Source organism: Lipophrys pholis (assembly GCF_963383615.2).
Source record: "Lipophrys pholis genome assembly, chromosome: 17".
Taxonomy (NCBI): domain Eukaryota; kingdom Metazoa; phylum Chordata; class Actinopteri; order Blenniiformes; family Blenniidae; genus Lipophrys; species Lipophrys pholis.
The window spans coordinates 21,747,204-21,766,635 of NC_137643.1; the positions used below are offsets into that span (position 1 = coordinate 21,747,204).

At 41.8% G+C, this 19,432-nt stretch overlaps 1 protein-coding gene across 1 annotated transcript in view; it reads right to left on the bottom strand.

Annotated features, from left to right (window-relative positions):
• The window catches only part of trappc9 (trafficking protein particle complex subunit 9), a 272,998-nt gene that overhangs the window by 178,052 nt on the left and 75,514 nt on the right, over positions 1-19,432 (bottom strand). Inside the window, exon 16 of the mRNA XM_080485031.1 lies at positions 12,089-12,241. Within this exon, the coding sequence (XP_080341157.1) occupies positions 12,089-12,241 (153 nt within the window). The remainder of the gene's footprint in view (positions 1-12,088; positions 12,242-19,432) is intronic.

Here is a 19,432-nt window from a genome sequence, read left to right on the forward strand (position 1 = left end):
ACACACACACACACACACACACGCAGTGTGTGTTTGTCCCAGCACAGCACTTAATCTCAATACACCATCATCAATTTTCTAGCAAGATAGCTCACGTCAAACGTCCCACTTTACTTCCTCCTCTTTGGTACGGCAGGCGCCCGACCAGTAATTCAATTTTCATACTTTTAAATGCTGGAAAATCCAGGATCACAGGGTTCGTGGTGGCTTCATGAGCATGTGAGAGATGAGTGAATGATTTTGCCTTCATGACCTTGGCGCAGCCTGGACGCAGGAGCAGCTGCACTGTCTGCAGCCCCGTTCGGCACGACCACCGGCGTATCTGCTTTCATCCCGCTCAGACAAATACTCCAAAAATGACGCTCGCGGCCCGAGCTCTGACGTCAAAGGAATCACAGCGTTCTCTGACACGGGCGGGGAGGATGTGAAGCCGTGCAATTACCAGCCTTTTGCGGCGGCCCGGGCGATCAGGTTCACGGGAGACGGACACATTTAGAGACCACCGAACGCCGTAATTGTTGCATGGATAATTGGTGAAAAAGAACCGAGTGGAGGAGTGTGTCCGTCCTGCAGAACAAGTCAGAGCATCCGACCAGCTCGTATGAGAGGACTGTGCGATTGTATCCATGGAATTAAGGCTGTAGGAATTGTGGATTATACTGAATTCACCATGACAAGAGGTAAACACAAAGCACACGTTGGACTCTCAGTTATCGCAAGAGCTTAACAAGCGATGAAACATACGCAGCGTATCAATGTTTCCCTTTTGGTCCTGTGTTTTCATGCCTATTAATTTCTGTAAGATGCTACCAGCCCACAAAAGAATCTCATATCTGGAGAGAGAACTCACCTTTTTTCTCTTGCATTTTTTCAGCAATTAATTAAATAACTGTCTTGTGCTGGAATACGCGGATGCTTCAGGCTTTGTCAGCCAACTGCAAACAAATTAATTGTCCACAAACCGCCGACTGCAGATAAAAGGGGAGCAGTGATCTGAACAAGGCCCATGCACAACACAGCCCAGCAGCTAAAGAGATAACAGTCATCAACAGGCTCTTTTACCCAGAATGGCATCGTTTTAGCCACCTGGGGGAAACAATAAAATGTGATAAACAAATCATTGAAAGGAGCATTAACACCTATTAAGCTTGTACCATTAACGTGTTCTTTACATGTTCAGCTTTTTTCCAATTGGAATTTTGATTTCAATTATGATTCCGTCTTCGATATTAAATCCCCAGGCTGGTTTCTCTGGTTGATTGGCCGTGACTTTGAAATATCACTTGGATGTTTGTTTTTCAACCTTAGATGGTTGGTTGGTTGGTTGGTTGGTTGGTTGGTTGGTTGGTTGGTTGGTTGGTTGGTGGGTTGGTCGGTCTGTGTGGGTCGTTTGCCAGCTGGTTGCTTTAGTGTAGACGTTACCTATATGCTAGTTCATTAATGTCTGAATGTCTATTCCGAAAGTTGCTCAACTGGTTGGGTGATTCCTTGTTTTGATGACTAGTGTTTGTGATCTGAGTGGTTGGTTATTATACTAGTTTTCTGGTTGGCTTGTTGTTTGTTAGAATGGCTGCTTGGTTCATTGTGTCAGGTTGACCTTTCGGCTGGCTGGGTGGGTGGGTAGGTGGGTAGGTGGGTGGGTAGGTGGGTAGGTGGGTAGGTAGGTCGGTGGGTCAATGGGTCAGTGGGTCAGTGGGTAGGTGGGTAGGTGGCTGGCCTGTTGGCTAGGTGGCTGGCTGGCACATAAACAAAGTAATAGTGGCCAATAATGCAATACATAATGCCTTTTTGAGGATTTTGTGCAGTTTTCTTATTAAAAATAGCTATTATAGAGGGGATACTCATCATATTACTTAACTGAGGATACAACTCTGCGACACTCAATCATAGCTGTTATGTTTCTACTAATTTATTACAACATTGTCAAGTTATTAAATCATTGGTTTTATTCATTATTCAAAATAGCTAAAATTATAACTTTACTGGCCGTTTCTACGCTATTGGCAAAGTCCAGCATAATTCGTAATAACTCACCAAAAGTTTTGGTATAAACTTTGATTTAAAGTATGAACATTCTCATTTTTCCTCTTTGCCTCATCGGCAAATCATCTGATGCAGTTCAGATTAACACAGCATGAAAGGAAGAAGTAATTGTGAGCACTGCCCTCTCTTATGTCTCACGCTGTAGATGATTCTGTTTTAGAGGGTCAATATGCATTCAGACATAAATCTGGAGTGGCAGAAAAGGAAAGAACCAAAAATACTGAAGGCGCCTGCAGACTTTCAGACCGAATCCTGGATTACGGTGCGCAGCCTGCTTCGGGAGCTCCAGATGACTCGTCGTGTCCTGTGGCACTGGGACTGTGTGAGTAATGGCTGCCGTGATTAACGATGGCACTGCTTACAATCATCCCCTCCTTTATGCCCACCTTCCAATCAGTATCTGTCTCGTTCGCCGTCTAATGGCCTCGGGGAGATTCAGGTGAGCTCAGCAGTTCTGTCATCTCTCAGCCAGTGTTTGGATAGAGGGGCAAAGACTGGGGGTGTCACTTTCAACATAACCGTCACATTATTAACACACATTTTTACTGTCGTATGAAGCTTTGCTTTGTCAGCTGCCGTCAGTTTTACAAGCTGGAAGACAGATGTAACTCACAAACATGCAATATATGATTTGTTACAGAGCAAACATCAAAAACCTGCTTCAATATCCTGTTCAGGGGATGGAAAATGCAAGGCAAACACTAAACACTGCCGGACCTCAGCCTCATTTTACATGAACTGTATCAACTAACAGTGGACAACTTCATTTTTCATAACTGCGGGTTGAATTTCCCCGGCAGCCGCTGCGCCGCGGTCATTTTGGAATATCAAATACACAATTCATCAAATTCAACCGATGACAGAGAAGATATTGTGAGGGGGGGGGTGGGGGGGTTTGGTGTGGAACCATCCTCCACACAGATGCTTTGTTTTAGCACCAATAACAAATGTTTAACATGCAGTGACGCCACATTTATCCTGACGCTAAACAACAGCAATCGACTTTTCCCGAAAGGCATCTCGGTTTCTTCTTTGCTAATCTGCCCTCAGTACCTTCACATGCTGTCAGGCTCTTTTTAAAACTGCTGTGCCACAATACGGAGTGTCAAACAGGTGTCCAAGACGGGTCTTTTTCCGAATCATAATCAGATGAGCTGCCAGAACCGTGCGGGTCACCAATAATGACATTTTCACTCGTCAACGTCGGCCGAAGTTGCATCAGTTAGTGGGAGGAAGGTGGACTACAACTGTAACGTTGCCACTTCTTCAAAAGGGTCACGAGAAACAGGCGAGACATAAAAACCAAAACAAAAAACCGGCTCAAATAGCCGAGAAAAAAAGGCAGGTCAAAGACGAGTTGACGTGATTAAAACGAGTGGTTGAATAAAGTTAGTGGCCATACAATATCAAAACCTAAAAAAAGCTATTCAAAAACAGTGACCCCCTCAAGAAAAACACTCATGTTCTTCCTGTAAGATACATTGAAAGCCAGTGCTCACTAAAACTACGATCAGTAAACTCTCGAATTATCTCATTATCGAAGTGTTCCCCTGCAAACAGTATTATGCAATATGCTTTATCAGAAAACCAGTTATCTGATTAGGAGAAATCGTATCAACGCACCTGGTTTTCTCCGTAATAGTGAGGTTTGTTTCAGCAAATATACTCTTATCTGATCTGGTCTCTTCATTTCTCTGTGCTTCTTTAAAAAAACAAAACTGGAGAAAAGTAAAACCTATTTGCTATCAAAATATAAAGTGTGTGTCCTCGACCTGAATATATCCAATAATGGACCGAAAGGGACGTACGTCCTCGTAAACTGAGGATTTCAAACATTGCAGTTTTGAAGTGATTGAAAAAGGGTCAGAATTTAATATTATGATTGAATGAATGAATGAATGAATGAATGAATGAATGAATGAATGCTTTATTTCGGTTAAAAATAAAAAATAAAAACAAAAATCACGTTTTTACAAAATAAAAAGACAGCAACCGAAAAAGGAATAGGCTGTAGCCTCAAGGCTTATTTGTGCCTATCCTGTACCATCATAGGATTAACTGAATAATTCACAATAAAACATCACTAATACTCCATTACTACTGAAAAATCTAATTCAATCAAATTTCATTGTAACCTTTGATAATTTTAGACTTTAAAGTCTTCTTGAAAACATACATAGAATTACACATCTTTATTTCGTCATTAAGTCCATTCCATAATTTTATGGTCACTGCAAATTATGGGATTTTTATGGCCATGTGATGATTCTGGTAATGGTCTAATAGTTATTTGATGGTTATTCCATTGCGTGTGTGTGGATTATTTTTTTTTCCTGTTAAATTAAGGAAACACAAAAAACTGCTATGTACCACAGTCGTGGAACTATGGAAGCGAATGTGGCTCAAAAATCAATTGGAAATGTATTAAGAGAAATGCTTTTTCATTTTAGTATTAAACTGCATTTTCTGACTCATAAATAAAAATGAATGATCAATCATCCAAACTGCATTTTAATTTTCTTTGACAAGGCTGCTTATTCTGTGACTTCATTAAAATGGAAAAGAAAATGACTTTTAAGTTTTAATTTTTCAAAAGAAAATTCAATTTGACTTCGCATTTCCAAGCGGCCTCGGGGAGTGACGTCAGCAGCCGCTCTCCTTCCTCCGACTGCCTCGCATCTGAATGGTGAAACCAGGAAATTGAGCAAACAGCGTGGCAGAGGCATATTGTCAGATTCTCTCATAGCGAGGGAACCGTGCTTGTTCAGTGATCTGCTCACGTACTGTGAGGTTTTGCAGTCGCTGAACGTACGGTGGCCGTTGAACTTACCCGGCCACTGAACGCACTGCGTTGTACACAGTCGGGGCTCTTCCCGACAAGCTTTGAACAATTCTGTAACATCTAAAGACCTGCTTTGCCCCTCATGTCTCTTTGCTCAAGCTCAAATATGCACAGCGCCTCCTGGTGTATTAGAGGCGCAGCACAAACAGGAAGTAGAGCGGCATCTGACGTCACTCTCCGGCGCTGCTTGGAAATGCTAAGTCGAATTGAATTTTGATCCTTTCTTTTGCGGGGCGGACATTAAAACAAAAAAGTGATTCCCTCTTTAGGTTTTCTTTTGAGTTCTGCCATAAAATGTGCAACTTGAATAACGAAATGAAAATGCAGTTTGAATAAACTATTATTAATTTAAGTTATCAGTCTGATAATGCAGCTAGATCCTTGAAATAAAAAAAGCATTTTTGCAAATGCAATTTAATTCTGAAATTTGACATTTCAAAATGAATTTTGTTCACAACTTGCTGGAGTGTCTTTTGAAAATTAAATCTTAATCATTTTCTTTATCATTAAGTCACAGAATAAGCAGCCTTGTCAAAGAAAATGCAGTTTGGATGATTGATTATTAATTTTTATTTATGAGTCAAGAAATGCAGTTTAATCTAAAAATGAAAAAGCATTTCTGTTAATACATTTCAAATAGATTTTTGAGGTTATGGCTGCTTAATGTGGGTCATCTCTCATTTTGCTGAGTGGAAAACCTGTCTTACTTCAGGATTAAGACAACATGCTGAGCAAACCTTGATAATTTTGCGTTTTCATTTCAGAAGAATTTAACATTTAAAGAGCAATTCTCTGAAAGCAGCAGAAATGCTGAAAAGGATGCAGTTAGCATGCCAGGCCACAAGTTGGTGCTGTTGGTTGTTTTTGTAATGAAACCACACACACATGCGCACAGAGAGTGAGAAATTCGTATGGAGAGACAATCAAGTTGGATTGTTTTGACGGGCGACTCAACTATATAACTATGAAAAACCAGGAGAATAAGGACGACTCACGACACTCTGGAAGCCACCATTGTTGTTATTGTCCACCTACTGAGCATGTGCAGAAGAACTATTTACTAAAGCCTTGGTGCGCATGTGCAGAAGCAGCAGTGTTTCAGAAAAGTTGCCTTTTACCCCGTTTCCGTGGAGACGGAGTCGGAGCGTTTACAAAAAGGTTTTTACAGTGTTGATATTGTCATCATACTCATGACTTCCTCACACACTGTTACAATAAACATCCTTCATCATTCAAATAATCTTGTTTACGTTCAGAAGATACACCAGTTTCATCACAGATTCAAATCATTTATTCACGACGGGGGATAATGAGCAAATAAATCGATGTCAAAGACTTTATATCTATAATTCAGATTGATCAGTGGCAGATTAAAGACCTCATTACAGCTCGGTATGTAGAATGATTGTATGTACTCCTTGTATACGTTTGTTGCCTCGTGTTAAGAGGATGAGAGAAAGAACTCAGAGAAGATTCACTTTATACTTAGTCGCCAGGAGCACAGGGAAGTGAAACGGTGAGAAGCTGTGAGAGATATATTGGTTGTTGAATTGAAACTGAGAGAAACTTACGGATGTTTGATCACAGAAGAGAAGCTTTCATAGCACATCTGTACATCTGGCAAGAAGCCCTCGCTATCGATCAGATTTGAAGCAGTCATAAATTCTCCTCGTTTGCATTGACATTTTTCAGAAATCCCTGATATTCTTTCGGGATCTTCAGCAGACTTATTCAATAACTACCAACAAAGGATAAAGGGCAAATGTGAGGGCTTCTACAAAGAGGTTGAAAATAATCAACTGTGTTGCATCACAAAAGACACTCGCAAAATGGGAAACCAACATGAAAACGTCACGGGTTATTACTTTAAGAAGTGCTCTCTGAGGTGAAAGCCTGCTGGTCTAAGTTAAAAGTGAACTAATTCAGAAGTGGCTATACAAGTAGGACGTCGGTGGATTTCGTCAGTGATGTCGGACGAGGACAAACAAACCGCCTGAGACAGCTCCTCCATGTTCTCTACGCCTTCATCTCTGCTTGAATCCACGAATCATTGTGCCTTTAATGTGTTTCTCGTGTCTCTTTCTCTCTCCAGACGCTGCCTATGGTACAAGGTGCTCTCTTCGAGGACGACATTAATGTAGGCGGCCACGGCGTCATTAGATGCGACACTCACACCATTTAACACAATAAAGCACGCTGCACGTCGGGGCCCATTAGTCCTGACCGATGACATCACTCCCGTCCCGTCCTGAGTTATGGCGCCTCGGACTCGGGCTGAGAACGAGGGCCTCGCCGGTCTGAGGGTGAATCAGCATCGGGCATTTCGATGTTCCCTCGTCTGCCTCAAGCTGAGACGCAGAGGACACGGGGCGAAGTGCTGCCAAGCGTCGTTACCGTTACGACTGATGGATCGACCGTCTCCCCGACGTGGCACATAAACACAAGCTGATCAATAAGCGGCGTGGAATTAGTGATGTCTGAAAATTCCACTGATTAGATGTACTGTCACCGTCAGCAGGCTGCTGAAAAATGTGAATCAGATACACGAACACGTCCAATTACCGCTGTGCAAACAGTGGAAGCCGATGCTCGGTTGTAAGAGGGCTGCTAGATGTCTGAGTATACAGTGACATTAAAACTAGAGAAGTGCTGATGTTAACACTGTACCAGGAGCACACACACAGTGAGCTATCATATATCCTCAGGCTGTGGAGAGAGCGAGAGAGAGAGAGAGAGAGAGAGAGAGAGAGAGAGAGAGAGAGAGAGAGAGAGAGAGAGAGAGAGAGAGAGAGAGAGAGGGCTCAAAAGCATTGTAGACCTCTTCACCTGGGCAAAGTGGAGGAATTCATTTATATGCCTTCGTATTCAGCCGCGTACTCGTGGTCGTCTCCGGGTTTTGTTATTGCAGTCCTTATCAACTCCATTTCATTAATGTCTGATTGTATTGACTTACCCCGAGGCTACCGAGGACAAGCAATATCTATTGTTCAAAAAGCTCTCAGTGAAGTACACCTGTAGCAGAAGGCAAGGAGGAGGCTCTATCTTTTATTTAATTGTTGTCAATAATGTGAAATATGTGAAAGTATGTGACTGACTGAAGCTGCCTTTGGTATTCAGAATTACTGCGATGATGCAATAACCATCTATGGTTGCATCAGGCTCCCCAAATGCCTAAAGCTTGGTGAATTCTGCTTCACACTGATAGCAAACATCCAAAGATCATCTATGTGCAAATGTGTCGATATCATTTACCAGTTTTTCCATTTGCAGTTTTTTTTTGTTATACCAAAATCCAAAGAGCTTCAAGGATGGTCAGCCAGATTTATGACAATACCATTGGTCAGTCAAATATATGCCGCATAATAAAGTCATTAGTCTGTCATAAGTACAGTATGTGAGTATCAAAGTCCCTGTTGGTCGGCCAAATGAATGGAACCAACTGAGAGAATTATGTGGAACTAACAAAGTCACCATCTGTTGGCCAAACTCAGATCATCATTGGTCAGCCACATAAATCCCACCTGACTCGACAATGACGTCATCAATCAGGCAAAAGTAAACCATGTGACTAGCAGATTTCCCATTGGTCAGTGGGATGCCATGCAAATGAGTAGGTCATCATTAGTTAACGGAATCAAGTAAATAAAGTCACCATTGGTCAGCAGAGGGAATACGATGGAAATAATCAAGTCTTCATTAACCACCGAACTGAAAGTAATGCAACGACTCAATTCACCAGTTGTACACTGGAAGGATATCATCCCACATGGGTATTAAAAGAACTTCACGGTTGTTACCAGTCCGCTGAAAGGATAGCATGAAACTAGCAAAGTAAACATTGGTCAGCCAAACGATCACCATGTCATCGGCGGCCCTGATCATCATTAGTTATTCAAGTGAATATGATGTGACGGGCAAAGCCATCCTTCTGGACAAATACCGTATAAGTGATTCAGTCCCCATTGGCTTGCTCAATTTGACTCTTTGTATTGAGGAAAACCTACATTTATGAAGCAATAGCCTGAGCTCGGCATGTGTTTTGGATTGTGACAAGAAAGGAAATGAGTTCCCTGCTAACCTAAAAGTCGTAGAGGATCGACAGTCCATCAAACAACGAGCTGAGGGAAACGCACTGTATTCTGGGGATTGGGGAACCTCATTCCTTCATTTTTCATTCTACTGTTCATTTCCCAGGTTTTTTTTCTTTCTCATGTTATAATTTGCCTTGCATGAACACAACTAATTAATGTCATTCTGAAAATGTCACATCTTGGGTGGAAGGCAGACCGTTCCGCAAGGAATTCTTATAAATGGCATTCACACCACTGTTTATGGATGAAAACCTAGAAAAGCCAGAGGAGGCAGAGACAATCAATACATCCACCTTTGATTTCAACACGGAACAAAACTCTGAAATAAATCATTATGATACAACCGCATTGGTAATCGCTGAACAAAATTTCATTTTAATAGTATTGTATTTACTGTAGAAAGTGGTGGTATTTTCTAGGGAGAGAGCTAATTAGCACGCCAACAAAAATGTCAGATTATTCCAGTAGCGCGGGGCCAGCTGGTCAATGCATCACAGAGTGACAGTTGCATGAAAATGTGGTGGACGAGCAAAACAACCGCACGGTGGTTGAATCCACCTCGGAAGATATGAGCGTTTAACAAGCATCGGTATATTACCGGTACATCGTTAATGCGACTCCATGAGTGTGTTAAAGTGAAGGATAACATCAAAAGCGTTTCGCAAAATTTTATTTTTTTTTTTAAAACTGCATCCCGTAATGTGATGGCGACATTCAGAGTTGCCGCTTGGAAGGAAAGTCGTCTTATCTCCCCAATTCAGGGTCTCAATTATAGCCTCGCTAATTAAAACGCTGAAGCTTAAATGACCTCGCGGGCCAAGATAAACATGCAACGCCACGTATGTGTGTTTACGTCCCTTCGGCTTGTCTGAAGACGCACACAAACTGGCGTAAACAGACGCAAAGTAAAGCTTCGGCGGCAAGGGAGCAGATCCATATTGATCGCTCATTAATATTGATGAGTCTGTGGCGAGGCTGAAGGAAGAGGTCGGCGGCGACGCAGCAAAAGAAGACCGAAAGAAGTCCGACGACGGGCGAGACTTTGAGGAGAAGGGAACTCGGTGAATGAGCTCCGAGGTGGAGGAGAAGGTCACATTGTTTTCTTTTCTTACAAAACCAAGAAAGAGAATTAGAAGAGAGGAAATCTGACAGTTAAAGAGAGGAAGCTTCGCAGCCGGTGGAGGAACGGAGGTGTACGGACCTCCAGACCTCCTATTAGTGCTGAATGTGAAATGTGAGACGGGCAGAACTGGATCAGAACTACGGCTGTATTCCAACAACTTTCTACATCCGACATGAGCACTCCTTCAGGAAAAAAATAAAAGAAACTGATGTGATCTGCCAATAAAGCCCCAAAAGGCTAACAATGCCTCTTGATTATTCTGTCCATTGTTTTAACAATTAGAAAAACGTCTTACAATTCAAGCAAATGGAGGAGAAAGACCATATTTCCAAAGCTGCGTTTAATCGAATAATTTTTTTTTTGGCAGTTCTCGATTTCTCAATCATTTTAGCAGCAATCCAATAAAAAAAGCAGGTGGAAGAAAAAGTTCACAGTCAGGGAGATTCGTCCGTGATTCAACCTAGCAATCAATCAGTGGCACCAATATGTGTGGCTGGCATTAAAACCTGAAAGCAGGAAAGTCCCACGCCAGATTTTTTATTTTTTTTTTTTTAGCAGATCGATAGAATCTCATATCCAGTTTATTAAATTCCTGCACTTCCTTATAATCTAACAGCCATAATTTCAGCTCGGGCCTTCAAGTATTTGGATCAAGGCGCCTTGTGGAAAATAGATAAAGTGTCTGATTTGAAAGCTGTTACTCCACTGAGTCAGACTCATGTGGAGTCAATGTTGAGATAAATAAGCATCAGATCACACTCACATTCTCCAGATAGGTGACAAATAAACATGAAGAAAAATATATAAATAAAGGAGTAAATGTAGAGTGAAATGTAAGTAATGATTTAGATTTCAGTAGGAGTGATGAATGTGATATTTGAAAGTGATTATGAATCAAACACTGTACTGTTCAACATGTCTTAATGCTTAAACCAGGCTTGGGAGCATTGGCGCCAACAACCTACGCATGTGAATAAGGCCAGCAAAGAAATGGATTTTTAAAAAGGGCTCAACCAAAATCAAGAGTTTATTTAGCGTCTATATTAACAGTTTTTTGTTTTTTTTCTTAGTGTCGGAGAGCCCATCACCCACAACGCCAACGGAGCCCAATCACACAATCTGGACTCTACTGGTCTGCATCTCTTGGTTCTGAGGCGAATCATTCCCAACAATTTCGGTGTATATCGCAGCACAGCAGTGAACCTTCATACATCAAGATCCAATGTTAACAGATATGGCCAGGTGTCTGGTGAGGAAGGCCAGCTCTGTCCTGGGCTGCCCCTCCTGGACCCCGTGGAGGTGGTGGGAGACAGGAGGATGTTGAAGAAGCTTTCATCCCTGATGGAGACCGTCTCCCACCCCCTACATGGTACCGTCACATCACTGGGCAGCTCCTTCAGTGAGAGGCTTCTCCACCCTCGGTGTCTGAAGGAGAGACTCCGCCGGTCCTTCCTCCCTGCTGCAGTCAGACTCTTCAACCAAGCCTGCTCCCAGTAGACCACTGCACACCACCACCGGACAATATCACTCCACTCCAACTGGGCAAGAAGTGGTGCTATAACTATAATAATCTATAAGAACGTATTTACTATGTAAAATACATCCACCCCCATATTCTGTACATGTCCACACTTATAGGCACCGTGTGGATATTTTTCTATTATATTGTATTTTTATCTGCTTTTTTTTAGTTCCTGCTATGTGTGCTTCTTTCTCTTTACTATCCTGTTGTACCACTGCAAATTTCTCCACATGCGAGATAAATAAAGGGATATCTTATCTTATCTTAGGATCACTTTTAACCTGGTAAAGGTATGGAGTCAAATGTTCAGTGAAACTTGCGTTCGGCCTGTACTGGGAAAGAGAGCGGTTTTCTCTGAACGCGGTCACGAACTATTGGCATTAAAAGTTCAATGAATGTAAACGGTAGAATAAACTTCTCAGAGTTAACACAAGAGGATCAAATATTGAACCACAGCGTCCACTCACCGTCATTGAGGTCCTGCAGCAGGCTTTCTTGGCCGGAGAAGTCCAGCTTGACTTTGATGCTGACGGTCAGCGTCACGGCCTGACCGGGCTTCAGAGGCAGGTGAGACAAGGCGTCCTCCAGCTCCCAGCTCAGAAATTCACCAAACACTTTTTCTGGATAAAAAAGAAAAATACAAAAGACAATCAATAAGACGTCGTCATTCCTACAGGGACAGAATCAGAATATGAATTATTTGTCACTTTGATGGATGTCTCAGTATCCACGGAGGGTTGAAAAAATAAAAAATAAAAGTCCAAAGAAAAAAACAGCAGCATTCTGGACAATCTGCATAATCCTAAAACACAACTAACTACTAACTCCCTGGTGTGGAGTCTGGATTCATCAAATGTTTTTTGGGGAGAAGTCGTCATCGCAGAGTCTATAAAAGAACCACACCGAACAGTCATCAACACACCCAGAGGTTCCAAAATGTTCAGGAAATGTTCATCTGTCAGAGAGATTTTCCATCCAGCCAGTCTTTCAGGTGCCACATATGGTTTCCCCACTATCTTCTTTAATACCTGGAATGAATCCAGATGAAACCATGGTCTCTGGGTCTGGATATCAATAAGTCTTTAGAGAGTTTGTATTTTTCCAAAGCCTCACTTTTTTTTTTCAAAATAAGCATACGAGTGTGGTACATGCAGTATTCTTATATTATACATACATTTTCAATACCTGTTTAGAAGGACATAAAAACCAAGAAAAACGACAGCATCAACAAAAAAGGGACCCTCCCTTCTCTTCCTCCTACCTTATCCTTTTCCTCCTATTAATATAGTCTTTTGTCATTAAGTAAACAAAAAAAGAAACCCAAATAAATTAAAATTACCTTTTCAATTTATACTTTACACAGGAGGGCCTCCGTACAAACACCCGTACTGAAGGTCTGCCAAAAAACCTTCCATCCGATCAAGAGAAGGGAAAAAAGAAAGAGAAAGACGGATGCCCTCCGTATCCTTCCTATACTGTATGTCTGCCTCTATGCATATTTATTTTTCTCCTCCTTTCACCATGTGCCCAGACACCCGCTTCCTAAATGTCTAATTAATGTAATGAAATGATACTAAAACAAATCTGATTAATGCAAACACAAAAAGTAAATGCATTATTTAAATATGTTAATTAGAATCCAAAGCTTCACGTTTAATGTCTTTGTTGTACTGGATCCATCGTAGAGACTTGGAGCGGCCATTACGGCGAGAGGCGGCGCTCCGGGGGCCACAGCGGGAACCCGTCCGCTGTGGGAATGGAAACCAGCGACACTCAGATCGCAAGTCTACTTCTCTGACCTAAAGAATACCAGAACGACTGTCACGTTTCTTACAAGCTTGTTCTACTTTCGTCCGTTCCCTACCAGTCCGTCACCAAACCCACCGCTCTGACTTTTGCCTCAAACCCTCTGAGCCCAAGACCGATGACTCAGCTCCGCCTATTCCAGCCAGCAGCGCCAAATGAATGGTACATCACCTGAATAAAGCCCGTGTTCAGTCTGCACAGGTGAGCAGTTGGAGCCACTCACGGGGAGGGAGGGAGGGCTATTTTAACACGCGCACGACAGAACAAGACCCCAGCTCACGGTTTAGAGCAACAGTTTACACATCCCTGCTTGATTTCTAACCGAAAGCTTGTAAAAGTCCTCTAAGAGGAGGCGAAGGCGGGCTGCAATAAATACAGATTTTGTAAATAAAGCTCCACTTTAAATATTCATAGATTCTGAGCTACTTGCTGTGAATTAAAAGAGAGGATGGGAACAGAGAGGGAGAGGCATCAGGGATATTAGGCCGTGGAGCAAGAAAAAAAAGAAAAAAAAACAAGGCTTATGCTAAAATATGCAGCAGTGGGGCCTTGAAACTCAACAGGTAGAAGGTTGAGATCACGTATGATACTTTCATCAAACCGCTTAATCACGAGTCACAAGACATGGCAGTGCTTTGTTGTTTATGGCTTATTTGTTCCCCAAAGATCACGTCAGTGGTGCTTGAGAGCAAATATCAGTCAATACGTTTAGTTGGGGGTTTTTTTTGTATTAGGTGTGATCACGCAGCTTTTCTTTCTCCCTGAGTAATTTATCTGAAGCAAAACAAAGCCTTAAAGCAACTGGGGCTGAATTCTGAAATGACGAGACGCCGTGTGACTGTTGATTAGGGTCTGAGCACCTGGTGGTGTGAAGACCCTATTGCCATGCAAGGAGTCATTATTATTACGGACCCAGAGGTTCCAATAGGAAAGCAAGGAATAATATAGTGTGTGATCGGGCTTTTGAGAGGAAGAACGCCAAATACCAGGACTTCTTGCAGGACTACGGGGGGAAAGGACGGCCAGCATGGCTGTTCCCGGTGGAGGTCGGCTGGAGGGGATTCCCTGTCCACTCGGTGTGGAGGATGCTTACAGCCATTGGAGTGACAGGAAAAGAAAGACAAACCAGGGCTAAACAAAAATGTTGGCGGCGGCAGAAAGAGCGTCTTGCTGGTTGTGGAACAGGAGGGAGGAGCTCAGCTAAGCTTTTAACAGAGTGACAAGGAAGAGTTCCATTCTATTCTATCCTGAAAAATGTGTACACGAGGCCTCGTTATCCGTTTTCAATATTACTGTGTTTATGTATGTACAGCTTACAAATGTGTAGTGGAAGTAGTTTTGTTGCCTAAGTGGTACCTACTACAGAAACAGCACAAGGGAATCGGGGGGGAAAGAATGCTTTAAAGCCAACAAAACAACCGAAATAACATCAATCCCATTATTATCCTTCTTTTTTTATGTGCTTGGGCAGTTGTGTGTATTCCGTCCTGATGTGACATGATTGTTCATGACAGTATTTGAGAGGACAATAAAGCTGACGTGTACATGTGTACTACATGAATAGAAGCTCTGACAGCAGCCTATTTTTCTGCTTCTCAAAGAAACCTCATAGAATGTTTACCCGCACTTCAATCCGCTACAATAGATTGATCAAGAGCATTTGTTTTAGGTCTTGATGAGTAAATATTTAATTTTGAGCACACAGAAGGTCTTGTCTAATATTCCAAAATGTCTGTGTCGGTGCAGCAGCATTTAGAGCAATGCTTCTGTTTGTTTAGCCACGGAGGTTTTCCTATTGTGACTCCTCATCTTGTATTTATTCAGTTCCCAGAGTGAAAAGCTTCAGAGCGGATTTCTCAACTGTGGCAACGTCTGAGGCCTCAACCAGGTAACGGCACAGGAGGCATACCCCGAAGGGAACTAGTAATTCGATTACCCGGGGAACGGGGGGGGGTGGTTGTACGAGCTTCTGTTAGCATGACGCTACGCTGTCATGTGGGGCTTAGACACCAATGACGACCACTGAAGCATACGAAGTATTACGGAGGGGTGGAAAAAAACAACTTTGTGGAATAAATGTATTATCCACAAAGGTGGGAAGTAAAGATACTGTACTCAGATCCTCACATGAAAGCCGCCACTCCCGAACTCTCTGGGGGCCGGGCGCACCGAAAAGGAAGATTTTTGAAGAAGTGTGAGATGCGGTGAAAATGTATGCACCTGACACGTTCACATGGAGTTTGGCATGATGAGCAGAGCTGGCAGCGGAGTTGCCATGGAAGCTCGGGACGAATCTGAACACAATCAAAGAGCTGATTCCAAGGACTGAACTGTTGAGCTGCAATGCATTATGGGAGTTTGGGTTGATGGGGCTTTTAATGCAGTTATTGTGGGTTACATTGGTCTTGTGAGTGATTGTGTTACGTTTTTGTTGTTTAGTTAGTCTAGTTAGTTAGCTGGTTTGGTTTAGTTTACTAAGTGGAATGTTGCAACCGTGAGTGAAGAGTTTTGTGTTTTCATGTCGTCCAGCCATGGGGGTTCCTGTTAGTGTGTGTCAAAATAAAAGCCTCTGCCATTTGCAGCTGGTGTAAAACAAAGTTTTGTTTCTTAAGTGTGATTCTTCTACACTGCTCACCGCAATATGTATAAACATAATAAAACAACAGTTTTCGTTCTATCAATTGTAATCTGATCTCTACATACTAAAAAAAAAAAAAAAAAAAAAAAAAAAACTGGGAATAGCTTGTCAAAATAATAAAAAGTAAAACAAACTTGCCACTTTAAAAATAACCCACCTGGAATAGAGCAGCACTGAAAATATAGTGATACAAAATATATCATCTATGTTTAAGTATACCCACACATACTTATCAACATACACACACACACACACCTCATATATCTGATTAACATTCCTGAAAAGGGTTATGAAGAAGTAAACTTGTCAAATCCAACTCCTTCTCCAATTTAACAGTTATATTTTCTCATTATCTTTCTGTAAGAAAAATAGTTGGTATTATATGTGTAAATATAACAGTAAGAATAATATAGAACTCTTACATATACACACATACAATATATAAATATTTACCACATATATACACACACACACACACATAAACATAGAAAGTTTGCATTCATATACAGACAGACAGAGCTCCCCAATATTCCTGTTCACACCCAAACCCTATACGAACAATAAGAAGCTTAAGGAATATATGAGTGACTATATACATACAATCACCGGGGTATAATCCCGTTTACAGTGAAAGAGACCCTCATAAAGGTTCCTCCCTGATCTTCATCGCTGTACTTGGCACTTAATATTTTAAAACTTTGAGAACAATCACTGTGAGAGAATGTTGAATATTACTCCTCAATGAATGAATACATCGACTGTGACACCTACTATATCTATTTTTGATGAGCGGGCAAAAACTGCAATACTTATTCAATAACAGAATAATTCATCGGCGAAATTTAATGATGATATTGGCTCACATATTTTATTGCCCCACTGGCAAGTTATTGGCTTCATTACACTTCACTAGACAAAATGATTACATTAATGGCAGGTATTACATTATTGGCCATTATTATATTATTGGTTGATAGAAGACTGTTTCGGAATCAAAGACCTGAAATGCAGCCACCGCCCCTATAACAGCATCATACACTTCAGGCTGCAATGACCAACTAGGATTTTTTGAGAAAGAGTGAACAACGTGCAAATTTTGTAGAAAATGCCTGAAAGGCATTCTTGAACTTTTCATGAGGTCACGGTAACTTTCGACCTTTGGGCACAAAACCTTAACCAGTCAACCTTTAGGTGAAAGTGAATGTCTGTGCCAAAGTGGAGGAATAAATTACCTCAAGGCCGTCTGGGGTTTTAAAGAAAACAAAACACCATGGACCATTGTTCTTCCTGTTTCGCTAAAATGTAAAACAATGAGAACGGTTTACCGCTGCGTGAGTCGAATAAATAATTCAAGTGCTATAAATAGCCTCAGCCGGGCTTCATGTTTGCATGAAATGTGACAGCTGCTCTGCGCCGCACTCGTGGAGAATCTCAATGAACTCGCTGAGAGCGAGGCACTTTCTGTGGCATTCTTTTCACAGACGGGTGTAGAGCAGGTACCGGCATTGATATGCAAAGTTTTGCGCTGATTGAGATTTATTAATAGAAGCAGGAGCGTGTGCTGCAGGAGTTCACAGAGCCAAATGGTTGGACCCCGCAGAAAAACCTATCTCAGCCCGACATGCTCGGATTTACACAAAGGGAAGTTGAGGCCCGCTCCAGAGAGCGGCAGAACAAGACCCGATGTAATTAGAGCAAATTCAGAATGAGGTCAGTCCTGACAGGAGAGGAACTTAAACACCAACAGCACCATGCTGATCAATAAATTGGGCAACTGTGAGCGAAAAGAGGCACATTTTGAAAATAATGACCAATGGATAACTAGTTTTTACTCTTGGAAGTCCGTTTGGTGCCACAGTGTGACTGATGGCAAAAACCAAAATGTAAATATGTATATATATATATATATATAATGTATATCAGTCTTTCAAAGTGTCTTTTTTTAATTGCTTTGACAGTTGTGTTGTCTGTTTTTTTTAACTTGACTTCCATGAAAGTGCCGCACGAGAATCCCCATGTGCCTAAGCTGAAGGTTTATGTGTACAAATAGCAAATCAAAATTTTGAATAGTGAATAAAAGAACCTGAAGCTGTTTACACGACAACATTTTAAGTGAAAATGCACTGTTGTGGTGTTTCTGTTTCGGAAACGCTTCGCATTTACACGGCAACATTTTGAAAATGATGTCCATTTACACAGAAACGGCGGAAACACTATAAAACAATGTAGTTAGCATGCGAGGCCACGCGGTGATGTGGTTTTAACAGTGTTGGCAACTTCAGAACCACGAATAGGACAGGCTCTTCAAGAGGAGAGAATCATGAAACACTCGGAGTGGAGGTTACACAATATCAAGATAACCTTGAAAATTTGCATAGCGAGTCTCCTTAAAAATGCTTAAAATGTGCGAAAGACATAAAAGAAAACGGACTTAGTGACGCAGGTTGTGTTTGCCTTTGAGTTATGATCACAATCTGGGAAAGCAGAGAAATCCTGAAAAGAACGAGTCCTGGCAAATCGGGGCGTCTTGACAAAGCCGTACAACTCAAAGCGAGGGGGGTAATTGGTGCTGACTGATGTCTGACAGCCTAAAATTAAGCCCCATCAATCTGATAACCCCCTTTAAAATCACTTCTTTTTTTTTCCTTGAAGCGAAAAGACTCCTGTTGATTAGTGGAATGCTGAGGTAGAGACACCAGCGACAATGAGACCGGCGTGATTAAAACTACACATCCATTTAAATATTTGCATTCCCTTCAAGGATCTCTCAGGTTTGAGGCACTGTACTCGAAACCGTAGCTGCTTGTCGGAAGCTACAGCAACACGCATGAAAAAAAGAAAAAAAGAAGAAGAAGTGGATGATCAATTGCACGGCGACACAATTAGCGCGTTGGGTTGGATCATGCAGCCCACCAGGCTGCGCCGCCTCGGAGGCGCCTCAGTGGACTTTGGCTGAACCGTCACTTTCTGACACTTTCGAGCTTTTGACAAAAGGCTTCGTCAAGTAACAGAGGGAATTCTGAAAACCGTGTTATCCAACGTGATGACATCGTCCAACAGACTTTGTGTGCTGCAGTAGGACTGCAGTGCATAATGAAAAACTATTATCCACCTTAAAAAGACACCTGATTCCGAAGAGATTATTTCACAGCTCCGTCATTTACTTTGTGGCTCCTCGGTGTGACTGTAGAAGCAAATACCCAACAGAAGCAGTACAAACATTTATTAAAGTCATCCTATACTCAAAAATTGTTCCTTCATTTGAACTTTACTCTGCTGAATGACAAATATACACCCTGTGAATGTGAAAAAAAAAAAAACTATTTTGAAATCCATCTGCTGAAGAAAATGGCATTTTAAGTGCAGT